Here is a 14,986-nt window from a genome sequence, read left to right as displayed (position 1 = left end):
GCCCACCAGGCTCCCCTGTCCCTGGGATTCTCCAGGCAAGAACACTGGAGTGGGTTGCCATTTCCTTCTCTAATGCATGAAAGTGAAAAGTGAAAGTGAAGTCGCTCAGTCGTGTCCAACTCTGTGCAACCCCATGGACTGCAGCCTACCAGGCTACTCCACCCATGGGATTTTCCAGGCAAGAGTACTGGAGTGGGTTGCCATTGCCTTCTCCGCTCAGTAAATGCTGCTGCTGCTGTTGCTAAGTGCTAGTCTACGCTATTATTGAATAGGATAGTGTTTAAATAGAGCTCAAAACGCATTTATCAAGAACCTATTAAGGGTTGTTGCATAACAGTAGATAACCAGAATTCTGGTCTTCAGAAACCTCAAATACTAGCTTCAGTGCCTTGTGAAGGAGCCAGGGCATGGAATTAGAAGATCTGGACTCTGAGCACAGCTCTGTCCCTAACAAGCTCTGTGACTTCAAGCACAGTACTTTATCACTCTGGGCCTCTGCTTCTTCTCTTGTACAGAAAGGGGTCCAGCTATCTAAGAGTCCTCGTCTTTGCAACACTTTATGGTGCTGTAATCTTTCTTCGATATTAACAGTACCTTCACTAACCTTTTGTATGGAGTTCCAACCAAATGTAAAATTCAGCTTAATTTCATGGAGTCATGGACCTTCAAGGTCATCTGGCCCAGTCTGTTCACTGTACAGCTGATGATACCAAATCACAGAGAGGTGAAGGTGCTCCAGCTCCCAGGTTCAAGGCTCCAACCCACTGCTCCCTTTTGAAAACTTTTTGGTCCAATTTCAACTTTTCCTTTACCTGGGAAAAGGGGTCATTGCTTCTTGTTTTTCAAATGTTCTGGGATTTGGTGAGGAAATTTGCAAACTCATACTTTCTGTGCCTTTATCATCTTTGACCTTGCCCTCTCCCATCTTTCCAAATGGATCTGGGTTTTCTTTTTCTTTTATTTTTTTTATTTTTTTTATCTTTTAGCTTTTAAAACTTTGTTACTATGGTAAATATATATAAATAAGATAAAATTTGCCTTTTTAACCATGATAAGTGTACCAAATGGATCTGATTTCCTAATTCGCTCCCAGTTTCTAAAGAGGCTGACTATATGACATATCATAGTTGAAGAGTCCAATTCTGGCATATTTCTCCATGTTTCTGCAGTGTTCAGATGCTTGGGGAACTCAGCTACTAAACCTGGGGCCACGAGGACAGAGGAGGGGTCTTAGCCTCTTTGTCCTCCCCACTGCCTAGCTCAGCATTCTAAGAGAAGCTCAAGAAATGTTTGCTGAGTGAATAAATGACCCTACAAGTTAAAGAAGACCCTCCTCAGACTCTCTTATGTCACCTTAAGATTATTTTTCCTGCCTTATGGGAACAACCAGTGTTAATAAATGACAACCACTGTGTCACATGTGGGCATCTAGGGGACATATGTATGCCTCTCTCCCCAAAGGTAAGCTATTCAGAGGAACAGCAAGGGCATGATAAGCCTGTAAACACCCTTGTTGACAGTCTTTCTTAGACATCATGTTTACTTGCCTCGTTGTGTTCCTGTAAGAGAACAAAGAGAAATTTGCCTTTCGGTGACTGAATGAGGTCAAAGCATTATAAACAGCATCACCAAGAGCTAACAATTTCTGCCCCATGGATGTAATACAAGTGAGCAGATTGCTGCCATCCTTGGAAACATTTACTCAAATACACCCACAGACCCTGGCTGTGGGCTGCAGACAAACACCTTTTGAGTGCCCCTAGGCCAGGTGAGCTCAGCAGTTCAGGACCTCACAACTGTTTGGATGTTGAAAGGAATCCTTGCTTTGATGGAAAGCGAGAACCAGTGTACCAGTAATCTTTATCTCCAGCGGGAATGAAGGGGCAGTAAAACCCTTTGGTCTGGCTTTGTATCTTGGTCTCTTGAATTTCCTCTCATTTCACTTGCAGGTTGCAGAGTAAGGCTTGGCTCAGAGAAGCTATTCCCAAACTGTGCAAGGTTCTCTTGGATGTCAGGGTCATGGCCAGGCTGGAGAGGCTGCTGCCAGCTGGGAGAGGCACATCGTTAGAGAAATGCCGTGACCTGGTATGAAAGGGAAAGATACAAATCAACATCCAGGGTTCTGAAGGACAGCCTAATGGACAATAAATATTTGACCAGCTCTGGCCATTTGTATGAAATGCCACCTTTCACCCTGTCTAGAAAATTGTTTTCTCTTTTTTTTCCCCTAGCCCCATGATTCTTCCACAGTACAGGAGGAAAAACATTTGTGTCACTTCACTACACAGTAGGTAGTGTACACAGTACACAGTAGGTCTTAGATAATGTTAATCTCTTCCTTGTTTGCCCCTCCTTTTCACTGAAATAAGCCCATCCATCTCCACTGGGTAAAAACTGTCCCCCAACCTAAACACAAATATCAGACAGGAGGACAATGTAGGTGATCCTATTTTATATAATCATCAAGCTTTTTTTTTTTCTTTAAATAAGCCTTGCCAATCGACAGGGTCAGTCCCTCTTTTGGCCTGTAGGAGAGGCCAGTGACCCCCAAGTCAGACGTTTCTATTTTCAGCTCCCCAAGTCCAGAGAGCCGTAACCCGAGCTTGGGTGAGGGCTGAGCTGCTAACCCGCCAGCAGCAAGGACCCGTAGTCTCTCTGTATTTCTATTTCCATAAATTTACATCAAATTTGTGCTGAATCATATCCCCCCCACGTGGAAGAAATGAAATACATTATCAATAAGTACAACAAATTTGAATAATCTGAGAGTGAAATGACTTTCCTTGTCTCCTTTCCATTTATTTCCTTGGGCCATGGCTTACTCCACTTCCCACACTGGGTGGGGTTGGATTTATCCCCACCAACCCCTGTGCCCAAGGTTTTCAGTTTTTTTCTCACAGTTTATATATATGTATGGGTGTGTGTGTGTGTGTGTGTGTGTGTGGTCCTTTTATATTTTATATATATGTATATATACATACATATGTATACCTTCTTTTTTTATATTCTTTTCCATTATAGTTCATCCCAGCATGTTGAATATAGTTCCCTGTGCTATATAGTAGATCCTGCTGTCCTTGCATTTACTAATCCCAAACTCTCAGTCCATCCTGCCCCCAGCCACCTTGGTAAGCACATGTTTATTCTCTACATCTGTGAGTCTCTTTCTGTTTGGTAGAAAGGTTCATTTGTTTCATATTCTATTTTATTTTTAAAGTTTTCTTACACAGTTAAAAAAAACTTTTGATTTATTTTTGGCTGTGCTGGGTCTTTGCTGCTGTGCGGGCTCTTCCTCAGTTGCGGCGAGCAGGGGCCGCTCGCTAGCTTTGGTACGCAGGCTTTTCATTGTGGTGGCCTCTCTTGTTACAGATCACGGGCTCCAGGGCCCTAGGGCTTCAATAGTTGCAGCACGTGGATTCAGTAGTTGCAGCTCCTGGGCTCTAGAGTGCAGGCTTAATTGTGGCGCATGGGAGCTCCACAGCACGTGGAATCCTCCCGAATCTGGGGTGGAACCCAGGCGGGTTCCTTACCACTGAACCATCAGGGAGGCTCTGTGTCATATTTTAGATTCATGCCATTCATTCGTATAAGCGGTATCATATAACATTTGTCGTTTTCCTTCTTGCTTCACTTCGTAATCTCTCGTTGATTTCCTGGCCTCTTATCAGGAGCCACAAGCCCTGCATCTCCCTTTCCTTCTCCAGTTCATTGTCCTTTCCTCCTAACATCTCGGTCTCCCTTATCAGAACCCTTCCATAGGTAATGAAGCTGCCCCTCTACCTCCGCTCATCCCCACCTCCTGGCTGCAATGCACCAGTCAATCACACCCACCCTTCACCCCTTCTGATGGCGACGGCGGTCCCTGGCCTGCCAGGTCGTCATCAGCCCCACTCAGTCATTTAGAGTACCTCAGTGCAGGTTCAGCAGGGAGTGGAACTTCCTTCCACCCCCTGCTGCCCGGCTGATTGGCAGTCAGCGGGGCTGGAGGTGGGGGGAGCAGCTTGCAACTGATTGTTTGCTGCTGGGCAGGGAAGGCCTAGTGGAGGCAGAGAGAGCACCCAAGAGCTCGGGGGGCTAAAAGACAGAGAATGCTCTATGTCAGGAATCCAGCTAGAATCCTCGTCTATCTGTCTGGTGTCTGGCTGTTGGCCCTAGCAGGGAAATGACGGAGGAGGCCCTTTGCACAGTATCCCCAGGTACAGAGAAGAGAAGAGGCATATCTTTTACAGAACTGAGGCCAGTGGCCTAGAGGACCTCAGGTTATCTGCAGTGCATACTGGGACCTGTAGTCCCCTGCCCCAGGTTAAAGTCAAAGATGAAGGAAGGCATTTAGCAACCAGGTCATGGAGGCTCTTGGCAGGCCCTGCTTAATTTGGCCCTCCATTGACAAGAGGAAGAACTGGGGACCTTGGCTCATATAGAGCTAATTATTATATTGTATATATATACACACACACACACACATACATATAACCACTATAAACCACTATCATTAAGAATCATTTCCTTCCCAGGTTCATCAGACTGGGTTTCCTAATTCAGGCAGGAGAAAAGTATGGCCATGAACACTGCCCCAGTTGTACATTTGGAGAGGAGCCAAGCCGAAATCTCTACTGAAGATTTGCTTAGTTTCCTTTACTGAGAATGCTGACATTTTTGCTTGGGAAGCCAGACTTTGAACTGAAAATATTGTGTGGTGAAGTTGTATCAAAAGCTTTAGGGCTTCCCCATGTGTCTGGAGCTGTTCTGACGTGGCCAAACTTATCTAATAAGTCAGGTGAGAACCCGAAACGGGAGTCTTGGTTTCTAATGATAAGTTCAAGTCATCTTATCTTTCCCATTCTCTCCTGAGATTTATTTTGTTTTGTTTTCATCAGTATCTGCTGGTTCAGTTTCTTAGATGAAGCTAAAACTCTCTCAAACTTTTGATAGTTTTAAGCATTATTCCAAAGCACCTAAGCACTTTCTTCTAACTATCGGTTCGGTTCAGTTCATTTCAGTCGCTCAGTCATGTCTGACTCTTTGCAACCCCATGAATTGCAGCACACCAGGCCTCCCTGTCCATCACCAACTCCTGGAGTTTACCCAAACTCATGTCCATCGAGTCGGTGATGCCATCCAGCCATCTCATCCTTTGTCGTCCCCTGTTCCTCCTGCCCTCAATCCCTCCCAGCATCAGAGTCTTTTCCAATGAGTCAACTCTTCTCACGAGGCTGCCAAAGTATTGAAATTTCACCTTCAGCCTCAGTCCTTCCAATGAACACCCAGGACTGATCTCCTTTAGGATGGACTGGTTGGCTCTCCTTGCAGTCCAAGGGACTCTCAAGAGTCTTCTCCAACACCACAGTTCAAAAGCATCATTTCTTCCACACTCAGCTTTCTTCACAGTCCAACTCTCACATCCATACATGACCACTGGAAAAACCATAGGCTTCACTAGATGGACCTTTGTTGGCAAAGTAATGTCTCTTCTTTTGAATATGCTATCTAGGTTGGTCATAACTTTCCTTCCAAGGAGTAAGCGTCCTTTATTTTCATGGCTGCAATCACCATCTGCAGTGATTTTGGAGCCCCCAAAACTAAAGTCTGACACTGTTCCCACTGTTTCCCCATCTATTTCCCATGAAGTGATGGGACCAGATGCCATGATCTTAGTTTTCTGAATGTAGTTCAAATAAATAAATAAATAGAACTGGCCCTGGGGCTATGAATATACATGGAAAAATTGGGTCCCTAGAGATTTTCCAGAGAGTTAAGGGGGTGTGAAAATAGAGGCTAAAGCCATGTTTCAATACTTAGTGCTAGGGTGGCAAATTTAAGACAAAGCCACTTGGCTTTAAATTGGCCCCATGCAAATGGACTGTGAGATAGAACATTTGATGTACTACTTTTATCAGAAGTGAGGACAGTTGCTGGGCGGTTTTATTTTTTTCTTTGAAAAAAGTTAACCACAATGTAATTAGCTTGGTTTTTGTCAGCCTGGGCTGCTGTTGATGAGGTGTCTAGAGGCCTCCTGGTATAGGTGCCTAAAAGCTTAAACTGCGTTTAATTATTATTATTACTCAATGTCAGGCTACATAAATGAAAAGAGATAAAAAAGAAACGCTTGCAGCTACATTGCCTTGGTGTGTGATTTCATCACATCTCACAAGCTAAGCAGGTTCGAGCTGGCACTTGGGGCATAAAACCTCTAAGGGAAACCCAGGCAACTGGAGATGCCGTTTCAAGTGAGTTGAAAGTTTCTCAACATGCTGGGGCGGGAAGAGGCTGGCCACTCTTTGATTTGTCCTTCCCAGTTTTATTTTTAGACACCTTAATAACTGGCTGACTTACTTCAGAGAAGGAAAGCAAGAAGGGGCAACAGAGTCACTCAGAGACTGGTCCTAAAGTACGTGATCTCTCATGTGAAGATTCCTTCACTCCCAACAGCTTGCCGATTGTTCTACTGCCTGAAATACCAGTGAAGCCCCCAAAGACACAGCAGTTCTGAAAGCTTCAGCTAAACATGGTAACTGGAAGGGGCGGGCTGCTTTCCCACCTGAATTCTAGCCAGGAGCAAGACGCAGACCACGAGGCAGTGGAACACAAGATGGACCAAGTATATGCCCACTCTTCCTACAGTCTTTTTCATTGACAGGTTGGAATGAAACCAGTTGGTTTGCCAGAGGGCTACATATTGGCAGACAATACCTTTCTTCTTAGCGTGAGACATCCATCGGGCTGTTAGGAACAAGTATTTGATGCCGAGTTAACCCTAGATGTTCAGCTTAGGGATGACCTTTCCACTCTCTTGGATTACAAAGAATGGATTAGGCGGCCCAGCTGGTCAGAAGCCCAGAAGCCTTAGCTATATTCTAGCCCCATCTTTTTTCTCTTGTTCCCTAGAGCACTTGTTTCCAAAACTTAAATGATAAGGTTTGCAAACCCTCGGGGACAGGGACCTGGACCGGTTATTAAAGGGTCTGCACTGTTACTGAATGTCTCCAGGATGAGCACACACAACAGACACTGAATAAAAGTGCTGCCTACTCGACTGGCTCCTTTCTATAGCCCCTGGCCTGCCAGAGTCTTCTTTAGATGAGGCCCCAACAGGTCATGATGCCAGGACTGCCAAGAAGAGTTCTGTCATCCAGGTCTTCATCAGTGGTGTCACCATTTATATTAATTAGCTGTTGATATATAGCAAACCATCCCAAACCTTAGTAGCTCGAAACAACAACAGCTTATTTAGCATAACGCTCTGTAGGTCAGCAAATTAGCCAGGGCTCAGTTGGGTAGTTCCATTGATTTCAACGGGACCCATGCAGGCAATGGTAGCTGCTGGGAGTTAATGGCCTCACTCACGTGTAGCAGTTGACTGGTTGTTGGCTGTGAGTCCTTCATCATCCAGCAAGCAATTCTGGGCTTGTTTCTAAGGTGGTGATCACAGGTTCCTAAGAGCATAGAAAGGATAAACTCTACTGCACAGTTACAAGCCTCCTTGTGTAGCACATTTGCAAACATTGTTTTGCCAGAGCAAGTCATATTTGCAAACATTGACTTGGCAGAGCAAGTCACATTTGCAAACATTGACTAGCCAGAGCAAGTCACATGGCTGAGCCTAGAGTCAAAGTTGTGGACACTGACTGCAAGATGGGCAGGAAATTATTGATAGTATTTTGCAAACAACCTATCACACCAATAAAACAAGGCCAACAATACAATGCAATATTTCCAATTCCCAGGGGGTGATACTTCATTTTCAGGTTTCCAAAATGCTAGAAAGGGTCTTTGGGAACTAGAAGTCTTAGTTGAGTCTGTTTCTCCACTTTTTCTAATAAATGGAAGTAACATCCATCCTGCAGGGTTGAGTCAGGATCACTAGGGACTAAAACAAATAAATGTTGGAGGCGGTGCATTCACAACTGTAAAATGGATTCACAGCTTCTCAACCTATATGCTCATTTCCACAGGCAGCGCTTCTCAAAGTATGGAAAGCTCACTGCTGGTCCTGGTTCAGGTCAGGATTTTAGGTGACTGGGGAAAACCACCTCCAATAATATTGACAAGACATGTGTGAAGATTCCCCTGCTCTCTGTAAATCCCTTTTAGTCCTTCCACTTATGAGAAAGTCTCAGTTTGATGCCACTGTCTTCAACATCTCTTTCGACACACATTAAGCACCCTATTCAGAGCTTTAGCCTCTATTTAGAATTCATTATCGTTTTATTTTCAGTATTTTTATTTGTGTTTTATTCATGACAGCTGATAATTCAAGAATTAAATAGAAACAGACATTAGTAACTTAAAACTACGTTGAATATATAACACATAATTCATTCATCCATAGGTTCGACAAATATTTGCAGGGCACCTACTATGTGCCAGGCCCTGTACCTAAGGTTTATCAGAGAAGGAGGCAACCCCCTGCCCGAGTGGGGCTTACATTCTAGTGGTGGGAGCCGTGATGGTGATTAGGGAACGGCTGGATTTGGGGATTTACTTCTTGTAGCGGGAAGCCGAGCCACCTCCCGCCTGGAGAGCGGTGGTCAGGAGTTTCCCGCGGCCTGGGGCGCGGACCACCGGGAGCGCGGGATCCGGGCCGCTCGGCGGTGGCGGTGGCCGGGCACCGGGCCTCGGCTCCTCCTCCTCTTCCTCCCGCGGAGGCTGACGTTGAGTCAACAGCGCGGGCGGCCTCCGAAGGCGGCGGCGCGGTGGCTCGGAGGTGCCGGGCCCTCTCGGGGCCGCGCGGGGCCCGGGCGGCGACGGCGGCGGCAGCAGCGGCGGAGGAGGGCGGCGTTAGAGAGGCCGGCCCTCGCCGGGAGAAGGCCATGAACGGCGACCGGACCGAGAGCGACTGGCAGGGGCTGGTGAGCGAGGTGAGGCCGAGGCGCCGGCCAGGCGGGATGGGCCAGGCCGAGCGGCCGCCAGCCCCGAGCCCACGCCCCCCACCCCCGGGTGGCCGAGCCGGGCGGGGACTCGCGGGGGGACGCGCACTCCCTGGCCTCGGCTCGCTGCCCCCGCGCGTCCTGCAAGGTGCGCGGTTCCTTCCGCACTTTCCGGTCTGTCCGGGCGCCACTTTCTCCCATGACAGCTGGTGCCAGCCTTTGGGGAGGGCCCTTCCCTCTGGGCAGGGCTTGGCCCTGGATTGGAGAGAGCAGCGCGGATCCGGGAGTGGGAGCCAAGCCCCACCTGCCTTCTCGGTTACCGCTGTTTTGGAGCCAAGCGATTGGACGCCCAGTGCCGAAGCGGAAAGGTGGTGCTGGAGGGCGGGGCGGGGGGGGGGTGTGAATCCGGGTGCCGTGACAGGCTGAATCACCTGCGGCGGAGGTTTGGGGGAGGGAGGGGAGATTCCATAGGGTCCTCCGTAGCCTTCATTCATTCAGGTTCAGTTCAGCCGACACATATTTACCGTGGGCCACCTTTGTGTAAGGTGGCGGCAGCTGCTGCTGCTGCTAAGTCGCTTCGGTCGTGTCTGACTCTGTGCGACCCCATGGACTGCAGCCTACCAGGCTCCTCCGTCCATGGGATTCTCCAGGCAAGAGTACTGGAGTGGGGTGCCATTGCCTTCTCCAGTAAGGTGCCTGGCTGTTTATCAAAGGAGTGAAGCACTGGTGCAGAACTCTATGTGGAAGCAGAGAATGCCCTGAGCCCGGCGCCGCCGCACCCCGCCCCCCTGCCCCGCCAAGATTTCGTTATAAACACCCCTGGGGTCGGCTTTTGCGCTCCTATGAGATTTCCCCTTCAACCCACTCTAAGAATTTTGGGGTCTGACTTCTCCAGGTGAGAGCGGGGTGCTGAAGTCTCACAGGTAAATTGCTTCTCCTGACTTACCATTATTTGTGATGGCAGTTAGTCATGTACCCAGCAGTTCTCCGTTTTTTCCCTCCTGAGGACCATCCCCACCTGCAAGGCCAGCTTGGGCCTCCTTTTTCTTAATCCTACTGTGTACCAGTCGGGGCGCAATGGTTTGCTGTCTTCCTTTCTTGAGTATTGGAGGGGAACACTTGTACCGTCTTTCCCCTTTAATCATTTCCTGGGCCTCCAGCTCAGTCTAATAGCCGTATTTAATGTCTAGTGTGCAGAACATTGTATTTCTGAAGAGGAGTGGGCTGTCAAGGCTTCAAGTGTCAGGTTTAGCTTGTCCACTCTCAGTTTGTAAGCAATAGCTGCTCAGTATTATGATACTCTGATGTGTATCTCCTCTGTGGGGGACAGAGACTGGAGACCTTCTCTCTTGGCCCATGGAGAATCACACCCAGCAGTGGAGGAAGCTGGAGGTGCTTCTTCCTGGAAGCCCAGTGCTGAGCTCTGAAATAGCAGAATGTTCACTAATCCAGCAAATACTTGTCGAATGACTGTTAGGAGTCAGGTACATCGCTCTGTATTTGGAATGCAGTGGCTGAGAAAACAGACAACCCCTCTGCCCTCAGAGAACTCCTTAAGCATATATAGTATAGTGTGGGAAGAGTGTCACACCGCAAACACTAAGCGAATCCTAAAAGGTGGAATATGAAGGATGTGAGACCAAAGAAGGAAGTACTTCCTTGCATGGCTGTCCTGGATCCAGGATGCCTCTACCCTGCACTGACCACGTGGTATTGCAGGCTTCTGGTCTCCCCTCTAGGCTATGTGTTTCATTTGGCTTTGTTCCAGGTGCCTACACACTGAGCTCCATACACAGTAGGTCCTCAAAAGTATACTTGGAGAATAAGTCAAGGTTGAGAAAGGGGTCTTTCCAGAGTTTTCCTGCCTGTCCTAGCTGTGTATCTCCTGGGAACTTGCCATCTTGCCTTCAAACATTTATTACAGCTAAGGACACGGGGGACCCACAGCTCGAGGCTGTGGGATGTGGAAATGAATGCAGAATGCTTCTCAACTTCATAATAGCCAAAAGCTATTCCTTGAGTCCATCCACCATGTATAAGGTAGAAATTAGTTCTTATTTTACAGATAAAGAAACCGTGATTCAGACAGGCTAAGGAACTTGCTCAGAGCCTCACATCTGAAGGGGGCAGAATTTGGTCTGTTTGACTCCAGAGCTCAGGATCACTAGGCCACGCTTTGTGTCTTAATCACCAGTTCATCTGTGTGTATCTTCACCTAGAGAGCAGGTTCTCGAAGGGAGGGGTCTCTGTCTTATTCATCTTTGAATCCTCAGCAATTGGATAAGTATTGCTCAGAGTACGATCTACAGATTATCAGAGGCATTTTGGGAATAAAAAGTACGAAGAGTCAATGGAATTTGGGGAGGAAATGGAAGTTTCTGGGTCTCTCCCCAGATCCAATGTAGTGTGTTGAATTGTATTCTTTCCACCATGTATATATCTAAGTCTTAACGTCCCAGTAGCTGTCATAACACCTTTTTGGAAACAGGATCTTTGCAGATAAAATCAGCTAAGGATCCCAAGATGAGATCATCCTGGATTTAGGAAGGGGCCCTAAATCTAAGGACTGGTGTTCTTAGATTCGAGATACAGAGCTGCAAGGCAGAAGGCTGTGGGGAAGCAGAGACACAGAGAAAAGAAGCCCTTGTGAAGATAGAGGTAGAATGGGGAGCTGGGCAGTGACAGCCCAGGGGATGCCAAGACTGCCAGCAGCCACCAGCAGCTGGAGGAGGCTTGGAGTAGGTTGTCCCTCAGAGTCTCCAGAAGGAACCAGTTCTGCCAACACCTTGATTTTGGACTTCTGGCTTCCACAATCGTGAGAGATACATTTCTGTGTGAAAAGCCACCCAACTTTCAGTGATCTGTTGTGGCAACCATGGGAAACTAATTACCTTAATGTATGAAAGTGCCAGGGCTATAGCCCCCCCAAATCTGCTTTCCTCACAAACAGGGCTCCCCAGGTGTTTCCCTGACCATTTCCTGCCCATGGGTGTACACTGGGTCTGGGGTAGAGACATCGTCTGGGACTCACGCAAGTAGGATTCAAAGAAGAGTATGGTCAGTGGGTGGGACTTCCCTGGTGATTCAGTGATAAAGAATCCTCTTGTCAATGCAGGAGACAGGGGTTCAGTCCCTTGGTCAGGAAGATCCCCTGGAGGAGGGCATGGCAACCCACTCTAGCATTTTTGCCTGGGAAATCCTACGGACAGAGGAGCCTGGCAGGCTACAGTCCATAGGGTCGCAAAGAGTCAGACATGACTTAGTGACTAAACAACAGCTACAACGGTCAGAGTCTAATGGTTTTGAAAGTGACTTTGGAAGCCAGTGGGAGGAACTGGGGAAGACGTCACCAGACATGTAACCCAGATCAAATGGGCTTTTGACAGGCGCCCACCTATTTCTGCAGATATCCCTGGCCCTACCTCCTGCCCTGAGTCCACACCCCGTCGCCCTTCCTGCCCAGGGCTCTGTGCTCTCTTTCAATCAGTTTGCTTCCTGGTTTGCCTCTAGAAAGCAGTTTTCATTTAAATGACCCTATAGAGATCAGTTTTATTTTCATATTTTCAGTATAACAAGCTGAAACTACAGCCTTCTCTCAGGCCCTGAAGTAAACACGGCCCTCATGCATGTGAAAGAAGTGTGGATGCTCTTCTATTCTGGAAATTAAACGTCTGGGGAGGGGGAAACCATCTTCTCATCACCACCTGAGGTGAGCTTGTAAATACAAGAGGACATCTTGAAATGCAGTCGTGCAGACAATCCATAACTTTATTTCTAACATAAAAATCCTGGTCATCTGTCAGCTGGCTCCCTATGATAAACCATGCCCAATTCAATCTTGCTATTTGAATTTTGGTTAATTAATTAGATAGCAATCAATCCTGTATTCCTTGAGCATGTTATATATTCAGTGACCGGGTGTGTGTGCTCAGTCACTCAGTCCTGTCTGACTCTTCTCAATCTTATGCACTGTAGCCCTCCAGACTCCTCTGTCCATGGGATTTCCCAGGCAAGAATGCTGGAGTGGGTTGCCATTTCCTCTTCCAGGGGATCTTCCCAACCCACGGATCGAACCTGCATCTCCTGCATCAGCAGGCGGATTCTTTACCACTGAGCCACCTGGGAAGCCCTGTTAACCCTGGGCCTCTACCCAAAGTTGAGCCACTGACATTTGGGGTAGTGAAGTAGAAGAGGCTTACAGTCTGAACCTGTGGTTAAGGGTGTGACTTTGGGTCTTGTTTGTTAACTGAGATCTGGACCTACGTCATGACTCTACTTCTTTTTTGGTGCAAATGGTCAAAAATCCAACCCAAGGAAGTTTAGCTCAGAAGGAATTTGTTGACTAATATTGTAGTTTGAATAGTGTCCCCAAAAGATATGTTCAAGTCCTATCCCCTTCCCCTAATCCCTGTGAATGTGACCTATTTTGGAAATAAGATCTTTGCAGACGTAATCAAGTTAAGATGAAGTCATTTGAGTGGGCTCCTAATCCAATGACCAGTGTCTTTGTAAGAAGAAGGAAATTGGAGTGCAGAGATGTGCAAAGAGAAGATGATGTGAAGACAGAGGAAGGAAAGCTGTGTGATGACAAGAGGCAAGGTTGGAGTTATGCTGCTACAAGCCAAGAAATGCCAAAGAGTGCTGGTAGCCACCCGAAGCTAGGGAGAGGCAAGGAAGGGTCTTCTTCTGGAGTCTTACTGGGGAGCCTGGCTCTTCCTACACCTTGATTTTAGTCTTCTGACCTCCAGGACTATCAGAAATTAGTTTATGCTGTTTCAGGTCACCCAGTTTATGCAGTTTGTTAACAGCTGCTGCTGCTAAGTCACTTCAGTCGTGTCCGACTCTGTGCGACCCCATAGACGGCAGCCCACAAGGCTCCTCCGTCCCTGGGATTCTCCAGGCAAGAACACTGGAGTGGGTTGCCATTTCCTTCTCCAATGCATGAAAGTGAAAAGTGAAAGTGAAGCTGTTCAGTTGTGTCCGACCCTCAGAGACCCCATGGACTGTAGCCTTCCAGGCTCCTCTGCCCGTGGGATTTTCCAGGCAAGAGTACTGAAGTGGGGTGCCATTGCCTTCTCCGTTGTGTTAACAGCCTCTGGCAAACTAATTAGCTAACTAGTACAGCTGAATCATTCCAAGATGGCGTGGCATGGGGCACAGCTGGACTCAGCCCTCAGACCACTCCAATGGATGCTTTCTCTCCATCTTTGGGTCTGCTTGTTGCTTGGTATCACCCTCCCACCCTTCAAGTCCAGAGGAAGAGACAGAAACTCTCATGCCAGCGGTCCCATAAAAACTCAGGAATCACTCCCTTTGAACCCACTTATATCCCTTACCTGCCCTGGCGAAGTTGCTCAGGGGTGTAATGATCTGTCTGGGGTCTTGTACATGGGCCCCTGCCCAGGCCACATGGACTGCGAGTGGACTGAGGCAGTGGGACTGTTTGCCAGAAGAAGGGGAATGGAGGTTGATAGAATCACCACAGTGTGCAACTCCTCCAGGTCTCATTTTTCTCATCCTTAAACAGAATCGTGAAGTGCATGCCAGATAGGTGCTCTTACTGTGAGGCTCCGATGAAATCATGCTTGTTAGTGCTCTGTTCTCTTTGTCAAGCAGTAAGTGTTCAGCCAATATCAGCATAGTGAAGGGGGACCAACTTAGATGTCCAGGAAACAAAAACTTCTTTATTTTGTTATAACATTTCAATTTTGATTACAAACTCCCATCGGAAGGGGAGTGGAAACATAATCTGGATTGGAGTCACGCCTCTTCCTGGACTTGTATTTGAGTTCTAGAGGGAGTTCGTAGTATTTAGCCATTGTAAGTAAGTAGTGTTGACTAGCATATCACCCCACTGGCAGGAGTGATGGTGTGGAGGGGCACTCATCTGGTCTAGACTGTTCTTGTTTAGCCATACTTTCCTTATTTCAGTCTAGTATCTGGTCACTGGTCATGGCTGATCACTGTTGTAGCCTCCCTTGTTCCCCTCTTCTGGCCCTTTGGTGTCTGTGCCACACCCATGCTACCCTGGGAGTGTGAAGAGCAAGGTGGTATACTGCTCCTTCACTGCTCTGGGCATGGGGGACTTTGCTCTCTTGCCCAAGGTGGGTAGCTTTGAT

General features: G+C 47.6%; 1 protein-coding gene and 1 long non-coding RNA gene across 5 annotated transcripts in view; one reads left to right on the top strand and one right to left on the bottom strand.

Annotated features, from left to right (window-relative positions):
* LOC106502189 lies at window positions 1,643-8,510 on the bottom strand. Its single transcript, XR_001295777.2, has 3 exons — window positions 8,426-8,510; window positions 7,345-7,433; window positions 1,643-2,082 (listed from the first exon to the last, which is right to left on the bottom strand). It is a non-coding gene; the product is annotated as an uncharacterized LOC106502189 (long non-coding RNA).
* Window positions 8,055-14,986, top strand: part of CCDC149 (coiled-coil domain containing 149) — a 116,911-nt gene continuing 109,979 nt past the window's right edge. The window contains exons 1-2 of one of the 4 annotated variants that reach the window (XM_018049341.1): window positions 8,062-8,858; window positions 12,435-12,576. Coding sequence is in view for 3 of the 4 variants with exons in the window: in XM_018049342.1 (XP_017904831.1) it covers window positions 8,811-8,858 (48 nt within the window). In the remaining variant the exon portion in view is untranslated. Of the gene's footprint in view, window positions 8,859-12,434; window positions 12,577-14,986 lie in introns of all 4 variants that reach the window. The other 3 variants (XM_018049342.1, XM_018049339.1, XM_018049340.1) reach the window with 3 other exon arrangements.

Source organism: Capra hircus, chromosome 6 (assembly GCF_001704415.2).
Source record: "Capra hircus breed San Clemente chromosome 6, ASM170441v1, whole genome shotgun sequence".
Taxonomy (NCBI): domain Eukaryota; kingdom Metazoa; phylum Chordata; class Mammalia; order Artiodactyla; family Bovidae; genus Capra; species Capra hircus.
Note: the sequence above shows the minus strand (reverse complement) of the source record. Positions and strands in the feature narration are given on the sequence as shown.